Here is a 15,962-nt window from a genome sequence, read left to right as displayed (position 1 = left end):
TGTTTAATATTTTCCATCTTGATTAATACCAATATTGTCAATGTAAATCGCTGTTTTAATTGTTTTTATGAATGTTTTTATTGTGAGCCGCCCTGAGTAGACATATGTCTAGAAGGGCGGGATAAAAATCTAATAAAATAAATAAAATAAAATAAATAAAAATAAACAAAAGATAAGGTCAGATTTCTCCTAATTGAAATTATTGTTTAAAAGGTAAACATAAACATTGGAAAAAAATCTATATTTTCTATATTTTCTGCCTGGCAAGACTGTTACAGTGAAATGTCTTACATTCAAAAAAAATGCAATACTGAACTTTTGGACACTCACATATTAAACACAATTACATAACTAAAAGGATGTGAATATACTTAACTGAGGAGAATGTGATGATGGAATTAAGAGGATCATCTAGCCATAGCATATACTTTTGAAACAAAATTTTAGAAACCTCGTGTGTTATATGCCATTATATTTCAATTAATTTACAGCAGCCAAATAGGGTTTTCAAGGTAAGTGAGATATCTTTACAAGTGCCACCCTCAGTGAGTTTCGGTGGTGGAGTAGGGAATCCATTATGTTACCCACTATACCACACTAGCTCTCTTTGTTTATACTCAAACATAATAAACTATTAGGCTGTATTATCAAATCTTAACATTAATGTTTCATATTTCCTGATTCAAATAATTCTCTTCTTTCCTTACACGTCAGAATTTATTATTTCACGTTTCCATTAAACCAGACTGTGTTGTTACATCCAAACAGACAAACTATGTTTGGAGCAAGTCTTTAGTTCACTTTAATTGTGGTTGGGAGCACAAGTAATTTGCTACTTCAGGCATATCAGCAAACTCATGGAAGTCCCACATCTGAATAAACTAGGGAACACAGTTTGAATATTACCTCCCTGCAGCCGTACCAGTTTGAATATAACAAGCAACACCTGCAAGCCAGGTATGTGCATCAAGCCTAGGTGCTCCACCCTGACATTTCCTTGGCATGCTCCCCTTGCATGCTGCTTTAGCAGTTCAGTCCTGCTCTTGTCAAATCAGCCCCTCCCAACCACTCTCATTAGATCCAGAATGGAGAACTTTCATCTAGTGTTGGGTTACTAGCTAGATTTTAAATGACATAATAAACCATACTTTAACCATTCTAGGTAACAAATTCACATTAGATCAGATTTCATAACTTCATACATGACTCTAGTTCCAAAAACAGTGTGCAAAGGGGAACATATGGACCCAATGCTCACTCCAGGCTTGCTAAGTTATGGCTTTGCAAACCTAAAGAACCCACTGTATATAACTGATGATGCAAAGAACAACACCAAGTATTTATTAATTCAGAAAGCCACAAAAATCTGCTCTTTTTAAAAAAAGCCATTATGGGCATTCAGTGTTATACAAGAAACAGAAATTAGGCCAGCACAAAAACATAGAAACCACCTTACAGGACGTGAACTAGAGGCACTATACCGACGATTCCCACTGTTAAAGTTCTCATCAAACAGAGAGGCCTACAATTAAAAAAAGAGTCAGGTTGGTGGACTTTTATCTAGAGATACAAAATTCAGCAAAGTGAACAATAACAGAAGTGAAGAGGAAATGGAAATGATTCAACAAAAGAGCAGCAGTACCTCCCATAGTGGAAAGGGTTTAAAAGATACACCTACTGCTGCTGACTGTGAAACCGGTCAGAATGCATGCAGAATTAACACACAGTCAGACTCTTTACATCAGGAGCGTTGCTAGGCGCCTTCTGTCCTAATAGCATTTTAATATCCTGCATTTATTGCACAGAAGTTGCTGAACAGTTGAATGTGATGGTTGAGAATGTATGAGTGAACAGGAGTACTGCTAGGTACGGATAACATCAGATTTACTTTCTGATACCTGAAAGTATTAGTCTGAAAGTAGCAGCAGCAACTAAAATTCTTATCTCAATGGTGTGGATTCATGCATGGAAGCAAAGAGCAGAATCAAAAGCCAGGAGCAAGTTGGGGGCACCATAAAGCAAAAAGCCCTCCCTCAAAACATCTACTAAGAAGGGATGCAGAAGCAGAAGTGTAGTCCTGAGTTCATCTCTCACTGAGCAGGTGAGTAGCAGCTATCCTCCTAGAACAGCATATTTTGCTATTTCAGAGTAGCTCTTTTCACTGTGTACATTCAGGGAAGAATTCCTGCCACTCAAGAGTATTTAAGGACTTCGGGTAGACAGCAGTATATTACATTATGTATCTGAAATGCTGGATAGTAGCAGCAACTTAAGGAAACACTGTTTAAACCCACTCTTTCGAGTAGCTACCACTTCAACTCCTTTGTGGTAGTGCTGAGAAAAATCAGGAAGATGGAAAATACACCATCTGCTTCTAAAGATAAGCAATATATAGTGGACCCTCGACTTACAGACGATCGACTTACAGACTTTTCGAGTTACAGACTTCTCTGGCCGCAAAATGTAGGTTCGACTTGCAGCCTGAGAATTGACCTACAGATCAGAAAAAAACCAAAATGGGACAAAAATGGCCAGTTATGGGATTAATCGGTTTTCAATGCATTGTAGGTCAATGGAGACTCGACCTACAGACTTTACGACCTGCAGCCACTGTTCCAACACGGATTAATTCGGTAAGTAGAGGGTCCACTGTACAGAGAATGAAGGGCAGTCTGCACAGTACTATGTTCAACTAATAAAGTAGGAACTGCAAACTTTGGATCTTGCAGCATGGCATCTAGTTATCCCTTCCTGTAGTGATCAAACTTCTATTTTAAAAACGCCAACACCAAGAGCAACATGTTTCCAAAACATTTATAACACTGCATTAGCCATTGTCCTGTGTCCAGCTAGAAACAATCTCTTTTTTTTGCATTATTAGACTGACTGTCTCCAGTACCCTGAATAGCACAGTACCAAAAGTAGACGTGTTATCTGATTATAGAACTTTCAGCTGACAAATAATTACAACAATTCTGAAGCAAAAGCTTGCTCTCTCCTTTTAAAAAAGCACATCTGTGCCTCACACGTTTAGAAAAGACTTTTTGCTCCGCAAAAATACTTCCGTAAAGAAGGGAGGCAATTTCTGTAAAGACTGCTTTTCTGTTTTAATCCCCACAAAGAAGATCTGGGAGAGGATCAAGGGGCTGCAGAAAGAAAGCAGAGCCAGCAACACTTCCTTCCCACTTCTGTTCACAGACGTCTCTGCTGGAGCAAAGAACCTACTGTGAGTAGAGAGAACACGACTGGATGCAATCCAAGGTGTTCTGTTGATCAGTGAATTAAACGTTGCCATCTTACAAAAAGTATTACTTCTGCTAATGCTTAAAATACATAAATTTTATTTAACAGATAAAACAGTAGTTACTGTGTTGACTTCCATCTGCTTTATACTATATCTGAAGAATAGAACTTCTGCATTATGCAATTTAAGGTTTTGATTTGGAAAAGAACATACAAATCATTGTCCACGTACTGTGCTAAAGGAAGTCACAGTTAAAGTACACTAATTTGAATCAATGGAATGTACGGAGGAGCTGACTCACCAAATCCCTATTTATTCAGTAGGTCTACTCTAGTACAATTCACTACGACAGGATTTTGACCAATAAACTGGTACTGTATATTTGCAGGGAACGTGGCTTACTACTGCCATCCTAACTCCGTTCTTTGCTGACTTCCTGCCAATAATTCTATGAACTGTACTGTATTGTTGCTCTTCACTGACCTGAAATTACATCAAGGTTTAAGGTACTTTCTGATACCTGAAAGTATTAGTAAATGCCAAGGATATTTGCAATGAAATGGCTGACATGCATGGACATACTAATTGTAAAACTGTTGAGTACAAATGCTCTCCTGTATGAAGTGGAGATTTGTTCTTAGGAATTTTTCACATTTTGATCCAGGAAGGATGTGAAATATAACCCGGAAGCATCTGAGTTTCTTCATAGCCTTCAACAGGATACCTGTAGTACAAATAATGCTACACTTCTCCAAAAGAAGTAATGGCAGCAGCTGCTTAAGAAGCCATGCTTCAAATCTTATCCATACCTAGCAACATGCCACTCATACATTCTCAACCATCACATATACTGATTTAAATTAGCCACTGAAAATAACAGCATCAATTATGTTTGAGTTGGGGAATAAAATTGATGTTGGAACCCATTCAAAGGACACAGAGGCTGCTATTCACACTTACCTGGGAGTAAGCTCCACTGAACCAAGTAAGATTTACTTTTAAGGTGACATGTATAGTATTAGGCTCAAGGAGAAAATATGTTCTTGGGGGACCCAATTTGAAGAAATATTACACACATGGCTGTACTACAATTTTACACCTCATATTACTGACTTGTGAGGAACCAATGTGTACATCACACAAGAAACACATATTAGTTTCCTGTTATCAGGATATGGATTTAACAGTGAAGCCATGGCTTTGTTTCAACTTTAACACGCATGAAAAGTGCATATTTATAATGCCAAGCAAACACAATATCCCTTTTGTTTTCAGTTTGTATAAATACACACTGTGAAACCAAGACATTAAAAGCCAGTAATTATTTCAAAGAAAGCTCTGAAGTTGTATTTCTTTAAAAAAACAACAACAACAACAACTATATTTCACTGCAAAATATAATCCAGCAAGTCTAACAAGCACTAGTCTGAAACACTGTTCCCATTCCACAAGCAACTAGCAGGATTTCTAGTGGGAGGAAAAGGCAGAGCTAGGAGCATAACGCTGACAGACACACCAAAGCCAAACGTGCATTCCATTCATGAAGATTACAAATTAAATGACACAGTAAGTGAAATGAACTGGACCAACAGGAAATTCTTGAAACACGACAGAGCATGGCTGACACATGGGATAGGTGAAACAGATTTGGCACATGGGGCTAAAGGGAGAGAACACCAACCCTGTAGCTTCTGGCTGGCACAGCATCACTGTACAACAAGGAAGGCTGAAGAGGGAAAGGAACATACACTTTTAAAAATACACTTAGAAAATAAAAAGAAAAGGAAATCTTCAATGCCATGTTTAATATGGGATTCCTTATGCAGATTAGAGGGAACACAGGTTTACTACGGTGTGTATGCTTTAGTGCAAAGTAACATGGAGTGTGGCAGACCATTTAAGAAGCTAGCAACTCCTGACTGAGAATGCGTGTACAGAGGCAGACAGCAAGAACTTATGCATATTTCCTAACAGAAAGGAGGACAACATTGCGCAAGCAAGACAGAACAACTAAGCAGCAGCCATTAATCACAGGGCATGATTTCAAAACTTCTATACACAAGAAACAGAAATGAAGTTATCATCATTCCTGCTTCAGTCACAACCATGTTGCTGGGCCAAAAAAAAAAAGTGCTTGAACAACATTCAAAACAAGACACCATGATGATATGTTACGTAGGAAGCAGCTTCATAAACAAGGAAAAAGTTGTAAGAAACACAAATCTACGTTATTGCTGAAGAGTTGTCAGGAATGTAATTATTCCAAATGCACATGGATAAATCTAGTGAGAGAAATAAAATGCAATAGGAACTAAGTGAGGAATTAGGTGAGACATTCTTGTTAGTTCCATACATTTGCAGAAGACAATTATGTAGACATTACTGAAAGAATGTAAGAAACCACAAGGGAAACCCTAAAATCTAGAGAAGAAAAAAAATCAGTTCAGGCAGAACTCTCATTGGGCCAGCTATGTATTACTTTCTGCATGCAAACAGGGCACATCCAATCCCAGTGAAGTTTGCAAGGCTTTTAGATCAGTGGTTCTCTTCAACTTTGCAGGAATTTTTTGATTTTTATATTGCATAGCCGAGAATCAAAATACAATCTGTCATTTGCCAACAAAATATAGATCAGTCAAATGAATATAGTAAGAAAAATATTTCTTCTTCCTTAAACATTTTCAGCATGAAGGATACATTAATGAGAGCAAAAATATGAATAAATGTGTAAAATTCAGGTGTGACCCTAAGTTTTCAGCTAACTGGAACCATAATTACATTTTGCCTTTCTTAAAAACAAATGGAAATATTTAATAAAAGGAAAGGTAATAAGCCAGTAATCTGGAAATTCTTGGAGATTAATAAAAACAAAGAGAGTCACTAATCTATTAATGCCTCTTAATAGATGCAGCTGAGGTTGCATTGCCCAGGAGTAACTAGAATGTTAAACAAAATGGCAGTGAGAAAAACCGACAGACCCGATTTCCATTTTGGGAAGAAGGCTGGGATTTGGAAGACAAACCACTGCAGTGAAGACTAAGGTCAGAGTAGCAGGAAGCCTGCATAAATATAAAGAGAGTTTTTAAAACAAAAAGGGAAATATTTATTATAAATCACAATCCTCACTCAGAGTAGCAGGAAGCCTACACATAAATATAAAGAGAGTTCTAAAAACCAAAGGGGAAATGTTATTTACTATAAATCAGAATCCTCACTCAAATGAATATAGTACTTGCTGTATCTAAATAATGGAATTAGAAGCATCATCTCAAGTATCACTTTGCCAGAGTACTAGTTGTAAGTGACACACAGTATATGAATTCCAAAACATCAATCCAGTCTCCTTTAGGGAAAGAGATCCCTGGAAGAAATGTCTTTGAGCCACCAGTAAACTAGTACTGAACAACAAAATAGTGATACTGTCCAAAATAAAAACCACAACCACTCATTCTTATAAATAACCCTCATTGTTTTGAGTAGTGTCTATTGTCTAAAAGAAAGATGCCCATATTTTTGCTGAATTGTTGTCAGGATTGGACCTATTCCGAGCGCTCACAGATAAAAATAATATATTTTTTCAAATTAAAGAATCTTAAAAGACTACAGTTTTGAGTACAGGAGATACCTGCGATTTATATTATTATCCTCACCTTCTACAAAGATTTAGTTCATTTCAAGTTTTTACTCTGACACAGTGCACAATGTACTTCTACCAAAACTAAAACAAAGTTGCCAATAATTTAACAATCTAAGGATCATTGGTACTACTTACCAACTTTCCTCTTTAAAAGTCTTTCCTTTTTCACGCACTGATTCATCCCTATGGTTCTAGCTACGAGACAGAACCAGACTGGTAAGGAAGAAGACTTGCCTTTACTATCAGAACACTCCTTTAAGTAAGTGAGTAGGCCAAACCAGAATATTGGGATGAGTCTGACACACCCATGCACACAGTGCAGAAGGAAAAAACACAAAAGTTATAATTAATATTTGCTTCAAGGAGAGTCACACATCTTTTCTCAGTGTGCTTATGAGAAGCCTTACAGTGATGACTGAAATGGATCTCAGTAAATCAGAATACTGTAATAAACAAAGAAATGATTTGAGAAATCTTCAAAAACATTTTGCTCCACATTGGCCTAAAAACACACTTGCCTTCCTTTAATTAAGATTTAATTGAAAAGACACCTTATTAACATCCAGTAGTAGATTCTTTCACATAAAAGTTGCTGGCATATTAAGTAAATATCTCTATTTCTACCTTAGTAACTAAATGGGGACACGAAGAAAAGAAAAGCAAAAGAAAAGAGATTATTAACAAACAAATTTGGGAGTATTTCTTGAAGATGGTGTACAAGGAGCATTTCAGCCCCTAATAGACAAACTAGAAACAGGCCTTCTTCGGCCCTCTGGCAGTTTGGAATTATTCATCAAGGTGACCTTCTCTCACTATACATGCCTAGTGTAAGGAAATGAATTTGTTTATCCGTTTTCTGCTAAGAGTATTTTGCATGCATTATTTCAGCAAAATCTTCAGAAAAATGAGGCAAAGATAACATGATTCATGTACATAAATCCAGTTATTCCAGCTAATTTTTCCCCGATACTAAGTTTACTCAGCACTGCAATATCCTTTCCCTTTTCTGACATGTTTATAGTCATGTTCTGTCACCTTAGCTTAAGATGTATACCTGCTATTCAAGCCACACAATGAAAAGATGCAAGCTACAATCTCAATAACTGTGATTGTGCTGTGCCACAAGTATACATCATCTATATAAGAAATCTCAGAAAGCCATCTTCCACATTAAATCTCATGAAACTCTATTATGACTGATCAGCAATGGACCTCATCTATTTTCCATGTTAAGCATTTGAAAATTTTATCATAGAAAACAGAAATGGGTAAAATATTACTTATCGCACCTTTCTGGTTAAAACAATTAACACCAGTATCCAGAACCTGTAATTGTGAAGGTGCTTCCAGATGAGACATTTTATTGTACAACTACCCTGCCTCATTCACATAATTTTGCAAGGGGACCAGATATTGTCAGCTACACTATGTATAACCTTACCTTTTTCTACCATTTCTTTCATCTTTTTTTCTTACTAGGAAAACATCTGTTAGAGGGAAAATGAAATAGCTCTACAGTGTATTTTGACTAAACCCGCCTTCTGACCCAGAATTACCTCAAGTCTCACAACAGGGAAAGGATGCCTATTTGTAACTTGTAGTTGCTATTGCCCTTGGAAGTTCAATGTGGGTTCCTCTCACCATAATATGCTACTTTCACAAGAGGGATTCCATGAAGGGAAAAAATAATATTCAGGTTCCATGCATGACCTAGCTGTACAATATGTTTTGTCCTGTTGCAATACTTAATCAGCTACAAGGAATTTCTGCAAAGTTCTATGGTGCAAGGCTGACACTGCATTGCATGGGATTGCAAAACCCTGTTTTGCTTCCACAAAACCAGCCCAACTACCCTGCACATTCCTGTTGACAACAGACACTTTTCAAAGCCTGACTCATCATATGTATAACTATCCCAATGCTTCCTTACATACTGCCGGATATGCATGTATAATATAGCACATATATTATATTCTGCTTTTTGAACCAGCACTGAAGATGGATTATTGTATACCAGCCAGAAATGGATCACATCCACATAGACTGGACCTTGTATTTGTCAGAATGGATTCTATATTCATGTGTCTCATAGTGTCAACGTTAACAGCTACCTTTTCCAGTATTTCCTCTTGCTGCCCCATGCTCTTTGTGTACTCAGGGCTGACAACATCATGCATCTGACAGAGACCTTTGGTGCACACTGCATCTTGAAGATAAACAGGTTTTCATATTGTTCCAGGGCAAGTTATCTATGCAAAGTAAGCATTCCTGTTGAGAAATCTGCCAAGTGACTACTTCCATCATGAACCAAAGCACCTCGAAGTTAACACTTTTATTAACCCTATCAGATTTTCTACTATGAGATATATCATACATGACTTCTTTATAGCCATTATGCTGTCAGGTGGGGGGTGGGCAGAGAGAGACAGAAACTGAAAAACGGGAGAGATTAAAGCGATCATCAGAAAATCACATGGAAGGCTTTTCTGAAGTAGCATGACAGGATTTATTGCCATAGGAAGACTACAGTGAGAGGAACAGTTAAAGCAGTCTAAAACTCATCAGAGCCCACAAGAAAATTGCAATTCCGTATTCTGGAAACCCTATAAATCAAATAAAGTAGTTAAGAATGCACCTGTTTTTAGAATAATAACATAATAGCAAAATATAGAAAATCATTAATATATTGTTCTTTTCTCTCTCTTGCATTTTCCTGAAAGAAGCAGAACCAGATAAACTTTCACTGTTTTAGACTGTGTACTTTCCAAAAGTAGAAACTACCATTCCTGCCAGTTGCAACCATCCATGAACAATGGTCAGGGATCATGTAGTCCAAAACATGCAGAGGACACTAAATTGCAAGAGCCTGGTTTGCATTCACATAAGTGCACAGACCATTTTCCACACCCCTTCAGATACAACAGAAAAAGAAGTGTTAGGCCAATAGGATACATCTATTTTAGTTTTCTGTACCTGTGCTGTTAGAGCTCCAAAGAAATATCTGAAGGGAATGAGAGAAACCAGACATCTTACAGCATCTTCAAGACTAACTAGTTTTTATTGTTTGTAAGCTTTTGTGTAGTTATTTCTCTTCTGAAAAATAAAAACTACTTAGTCTTAATGTTGCTACAAGACTTCCATCTTCTCTTATTCTACAACAGACTAACACAGATGTCTGCTAGATTATTCTTATGAAGGCATGTATGTGTTCTGCCTATTCCTCACTGATGAAGCCAGGGTACTGAGGAGAACAGGGAGCCAAATCAAGTGCCTTTCATTACTGGCTCCACTCTTCGGAAGAGCCTTGCTTCATGAAACAAGGGTCCTATTGAGATCTCCACCACAGAAACCATAAGTGTGGGGAAGAAACTGCTGTTGTCGTCCTGGATGAACAGAAACTTTGCCTCTTTCATTTTTTGTAGTTTACCCTACGATTCATTACAATTTTTATTGATGAATCTATAGATTTTGGGCATGCATGTTCAGCATGAGTAAGCACCCAAACTCTACTGTCTTCATACGTTTCTAGCTGTAAACCATATAATACAGTATCAGCTCATCAGAGAACAATGCATCATGACAGAATATATTCTGAAATGCAGAATACAATCAATCAATTTTTCTTTCTTGTCACTTGTAGGCTGCCTTTATCCCAGGGAGAATGGGCAATAGATTGTTACACCTGGCATATTTCAGTACACACTTTCATGATGTATATGCAAATTAATCTGAATGTGATTTAAAAATTCAAAGCAAAGAAATTTAGCCCAAATTTTTAAGGTTCAAGTAATTAAGGGTGGGTCAATTCATGCATTCAAGTACCATGGCATTTGTGTGACTGGTCAAATGCCATGATACTTTGTCAATCAGCTGCAATTAGCTATGGCAAGTTATGCAATCCTTCCACAAACATCAATCAATCTAACAATAGTGAAGCATTTTGCAGCAACCACATCACAAATGGGAATGTGTAAATTCATCCACAACTGACTTCACAATGTTAGAATAGACACTGTGTATTAAATTCTAACATCTCAATAATTGTTATTGCATTATGCAGTTTATTAGCTCTTTCCCACCAGTATGTAGGCACTGGCATACTCCAAGCCACTCTGTTGGGTACAGAGGAAAGAAGGTCCCATGAGAACATACAGAGTCAAGGGGGGAAAGTCACATTGTGATGAAAGAGACTCTCCCAATATTCTGGTCCCCTACATATGTAGAAAATTATGGCAGGCTAGATTATTTAAAAAATCCTATATTCTGTACTAACTTGTGAGACAAATCTTCCTTTGGTATAAATTAATTACCTTTGCTGGTATAAATTAATTACCTTTGCTATTTGATAGATGTCTAACATACTGTCTTAGTCAAAGAACCCAAATCTGCAATAAATTTCTTAAAAAAGAACAGTAGAGTCTACTCTTTTTGTTTCTCACCTCTTTACCACATCAATTTTTATGTGGCATTTCTTTTATCTATCAGATTGAAAATGCTTTCCTTGTCTCAAACTGCTTTTTTGAATATTTCTTTGTCATGCACCTTGAAAGGGAGAACTGTTTACCATGCCTGGGGAGGCAGTAGGAAATATCCAGGCTGGTGAGGCCGAGGGCTCTTCCTCAGGAAAATCCAAGAGTTATTCAAGTGAAACCATTTCACTTACTGGGTTCCAACAAAAATGTTACAGGATCAGGATGGCACTCAGCCACAGGGACCAGCTTTCTTTCTCTGACAAGCTGTATCAAGTCTGGGTTGGTAATGTGATAGAGAGAAGACAAAACTCCACTGGAGACAGATATGGCCAAGGGACTATCAGTTGCTTTAAAGAACGAGTATTTAATGCAATATATGGCATTATGGTCTGGAATGAGGTTGCAGTTTTATGTTGCAAAAATCTGTGCTATTTTCACTTCACCTAAAGGCACAGTGAAACACGGAACAGAAATTTAAATTCACCACAACCCAGCCTATGAGCATCTGGATATTCCCTAAATCATGATTTGGTTCAGCATGATAAAAACTCTGTTTAGGCATAATGTTTTCAAAACAATTTCTGTGTAGGAGGGGATGGTGGAGTCCCTCCAGACACATACTCACTGTCTGTGTACTAAATCAGTTGCCTTACAGCATTTTTATATTACATTTTATACGCGTGTGTATTAAGATAATTGAACAGAATGCACACCTTTGCATAAAGATTACCATAACCTGCTTGTCTGGTTCCTGTTGAAACTGTTCCAAAGGTAACTAGCACAACAAAAAATGTCTCACATAAGGCCAGATTTAAGATTACTGGTTGTAGATTCTGTCAGGCATAACCAATGCTTTACAGCCAAAACGCAGCTGCCAGATTGCTAACTGGAACTGGTTACAGGGATCACATACCCCCCTGTTTCCGAGCACAATTCAAAGTTCTGGTTCTAACCTATAAAGCCCTAAATGGCTTGGGCCCAAGCTATATCAAGACCACATCTCCGTAGATTTTCAACTGGCAATGATTTACATCAAGTTCTCCAATCACTATATAAACAGCCAAAGAATGACTGGCCACACAAAACTAGTTTCCAAATAAAAGGAAAAAAAGCTAACTGATAACCACACTATAATTGGCATGTCCAAGGCTCTTCCCACCTTAAAAGCACTGGTTCTCATGCAAAGCTGAGGCAGACAAAAAACTGACAACCCAAACCGAAGGGAAAGGGCAATGAAATGACTAATGGGACAGCAGAACCGCCTCACCTAAGGAAGGATGGTTTGGTAAATGGTACAAATGATTATACATGTTTAATCACTTTACTAACCCTGAGGCTTCCGCGGCTACCCACTGACATGCGCTCATCTTCATCCGAAGCCTATGGAGAAGCAAGTGAAGACAACACCAGAGACAATTTTAAATAATGCAGATATTGCATATTACCTCATCCCTGAGTTTTCAATATATGTTAACATGAAAATGTAAAACAGAAAAACAAACAGAAACAAAACAAAAAAGAACCACACCAGAAAAATTAAACCATGAAGAAATTCAAAAGATTATTAAATTATCATTTTGTTTAAATATACATTCCCCTCCCCCTCTAGCTCCGCATTAAGAAGATAGCACTCATGCCCACATGTGGCCTCTGGCAATGCTGTGGCTGTTAATTACACAGGGTTAGAAAGCCCAGACACCACTTTTTTGCCATGGCTGAAAGAACGCTACAAGATCACATATTCCCTTGTTTGTCTAACCACACCACACCACATCACTATACATATAACTTACAAGAATAATTATTCTTATTGCTAACCAGGTTGAATTTATACAACTGGGTTTGAAATCAGAGTTCGACAGGACTTCCTTACTGTCTTTCATTAATTATAATGCCCTAGCATCAATAAGCATTCACACTAAGGGCCAGCAGACACATAAAAATACCAGTGGGAATCTGTCCACAGGAGAGGAAGGAAGGGGTAATCCCATCCTCCTTCTGAGACCCTCAATTTAAAATGAAACAATGCAGGCTTATGTTTCTAATACATTTGAGGGATTCCAGTATCACTGTCAAAAAGAAAAGAGATGTAATTTACTGGTTCCTATTCAATACTTTTAAGTGAAAGTATTTGAACACAAAGCACAAACAATACTGACCGAGGCATTTCTTCTGGATTTACGGGTGTAACGCTCACTGTCTTCCTACCAAGGCAGGAGGGAAAAAGAAGATGAAGTGTTGCATGTGAGAAACACTATTGCAAGGCTTCAAAATTAAAAGTCAGACTTTGGGAGCATGCTTAGATTTGGCAAGATTGTACCTAATGACAAAAGCAAAAGATGCTCAGTGATAACAGGCTTCAGCTAGTCATAGATACTTCAGTAAAAAATTCTACAAGCATATATTCAGATTTCTTTAATCGAGGGTCTGAGAATTTTGTTAGGGTACATCTGCTCCAACAATCCAAATACATGGAGTACACTTGTACTCGTTTTTTGCCATCTACACAAGCAACAGTGATCTGCCTTGTTTAGCTAGTCTGCACTTCTTACTCTCCATATTATGCTCAGAGAAATCCCAGGAGAAAGCGAGTACAAGGGTGCTTGAAGGTAGTGACAATAAAATCGCCACCAATCAAAACTGCCATTTAAAAAAAAAACTGTTTCATGTTTGCATCCACTAAGATGTTTCTGAAACAACTGCCATGTAACATCTGTAAACTGATACAGGAAAGCTGGAAAACAGATTGAACACCAGATTACACTGTTCTGAATCTGAACTCTGATTGCTCCATCATGCCTGAAAAATTCTTCGTGCCTTATTCCTTCCTCTCTTGCTCCACAATATAGAGATCCCACTTCAAGGAAATGGTTACTGCAACATAGTAACTAGAACGGTTGCTAATGATGACAGGATTTACGAAAAGAGTAATAAAAAGAGGGCAGGCACATTTGCTCTGATAGGACAAGGGGAGGACAACATGAAGGAGCATAAAAAGTACAAAGCAAGTTCTTAGGGCTCAAAAGCACAGTGAACTGAACCTGTACAATTGGAGTTCACTGGCTCCAAAAAGCTGTTTATAGAGGTTCTTCTTCTGTATTTAAGTTAAATCAGTCCAGTTAGCAATGGAATCATCTCCCACAAACTGAATGTTCTATTTTTTTATTTAAAATATTTTATCCCACCTTTCTCCTTAAAAAGGATCCAAGGCGGCTGCCAGAACAGTTCAATAATGAGAATAATAGTAGTTCTGTGATACAGAGGACAGGAGACATGACTCCATAATAAGTGAGGAGCACCGCAATTTTCTATCCTCAATTATCCCCTTCCAACCACGAGGCAGCATTTTTGATGGGTCACATTCCTTTTGAGCAGTTGTCAAACTTCAAAGTGAATACTGTGTTAAATCCTTAGTCTAATAACCTCAGTGATTCCTAGCACAGATATTCTATAGTAGCCTTCCCCAACCTGGTAACCATCAAATCACACATGCTGGGGATAATGGGTGTCATAGTCTCCCAGTCAGGCATCCCATTGGGGAAAGTATTCTACAGAAATCTTTCAAGATGTGTAGGAAGTTCCTTTTGGTTTTCAACAGGTGATTTCAAAAAGTCAATACAGCAAGTCACCAGTCTTACAAGATAACATATTTGTTTGCAAAACCTGGAACGCAGATGTACATACTGAGCTGCAGAAAACAGTTATACTATATCAGTCAGCCTTTTAGATAGTACTAGATTTTTAGACAAAGCCTACCATCCATTGCTCGATGTCACCAAACTTTGTGTCCAGACCATAGTATTTCTATGGATGGAAGAGAAGGGAGGAAGAACTTAAGATAAGAAGAAAACAGTATACACATTTTAAGGCATGCCTACACTAAAGATGTAGTCTTCATTAAGGAAATACAGTGCACTCTAATTGTTTTTTAGATACCGCTGCTGTAAAGTTGGAGGTCAGCTTAAGCTGATTTAAGTGCAGGGTAGCTGCGTAAAGACTGTAAAAGCCTCTAAAACACAGCTTAACCTACAAATCATAACATTGTCTGGCTCCTCTGACAGGCAAAATACTCACAACAGGAGTGAAATACACTGATCAGCCACAACATTAAACCACTTGCCTAAAATCACATAGATCCCCCTCATGCTGTCAAAATAGCTCTGATAGGTTGAGGCATGGACTCCACAAGACCTCTGAATGTGCCCTGTGTTATCTGGCACCAAGACATTAGCAGAAGATCCTTTTAGTCCTACAAGTTGCAAGGTGGGGCTTCCACAGACAGGATTTGGTGTTCCAGCACATCCCACAGATGGTAATTGGCTGGGGAATTTGGAGCCCGAAGCAACACCCTGAACTCTTTTTCATGTTCCTCAAACCATTCCTGAACAATTTTTTGTAGTGTGGCAGGGTGCATTATCCTGTCGAAAGAGGTACTGTTATCAGGGAACACCACTGCCACAAAGGAGTGTATGTGGTCTGCAACAATCTCTAGGTAGATGGTATGTGTCAAAGTATCATCCACCTGAATGCCAGGGCCCAAGTTTTCCCAGCAGAACATTGCCCAGAGCCTCAGCCAGCTTGTCTTCTTCCCACTGTGCATCCTGCTGCA

The 15,962-nt window shown here is 38.0% G+C and overlaps 1 protein-coding gene across 36 annotated transcripts in view; it reads right to left on the bottom strand.

Annotated features, from left to right (window-relative positions):
- The window catches only part of LRRFIP1 (LRR binding FLII interacting protein 1), a 130,095-nt gene that overhangs the window by 36,818 nt on the left and 77,315 nt on the right, over window positions 1-15,962 (bottom strand). For 14 of the 36 annotated variants that reach the window (XM_078379056.1, XM_078379048.1, XM_078379053.1 and 11 more), the window contains exons 4-9: window positions 15,110-15,157; window positions 13,513-13,557; window positions 12,683-12,733; window positions 6,223-6,303; window positions 4,926-4,970; window positions 1,457-1,522 (exon numbers count right to left, since the gene is read on the bottom strand). The exons of 8 other annotated variants lie outside the window; for them this stretch is intronic. In XM_078379056.1, coding sequence (XP_078235182.1) covers window positions 1,457-1,522; window positions 4,926-4,970; window positions 6,223-6,303; window positions 12,683-12,733; window positions 13,513-13,557; window positions 15,110-15,157 — 336 coding nt within the window. The remainder of the gene's footprint in view (window positions 1-1,456; window positions 1,523-4,925; window positions 4,971-6,222; window positions 6,304-12,682; window positions 12,734-13,512; window positions 13,558-15,109; window positions 15,158-15,962) is intronic. 14 more of the 36 variants (XM_072977593.2, XM_078379050.1, XM_072977504.2 and 11 more) reach the window with 7 other exon arrangements.

The sequence above is a fragment of the Pogona vitticeps genome, chromosome 1, assembly GCF_051106095.1.
Source record: "Pogona vitticeps strain Pit_001003342236 chromosome 1, PviZW2.1, whole genome shotgun sequence".
Classification (NCBI taxonomy): domain Eukaryota; kingdom Metazoa; phylum Chordata; class Lepidosauria; order Squamata; family Agamidae; genus Pogona; species Pogona vitticeps.
The sequence above is the reverse complement of the archived record's forward strand: the minus strand, read 5'-3'. Positions and strand labels throughout refer to the sequence as shown.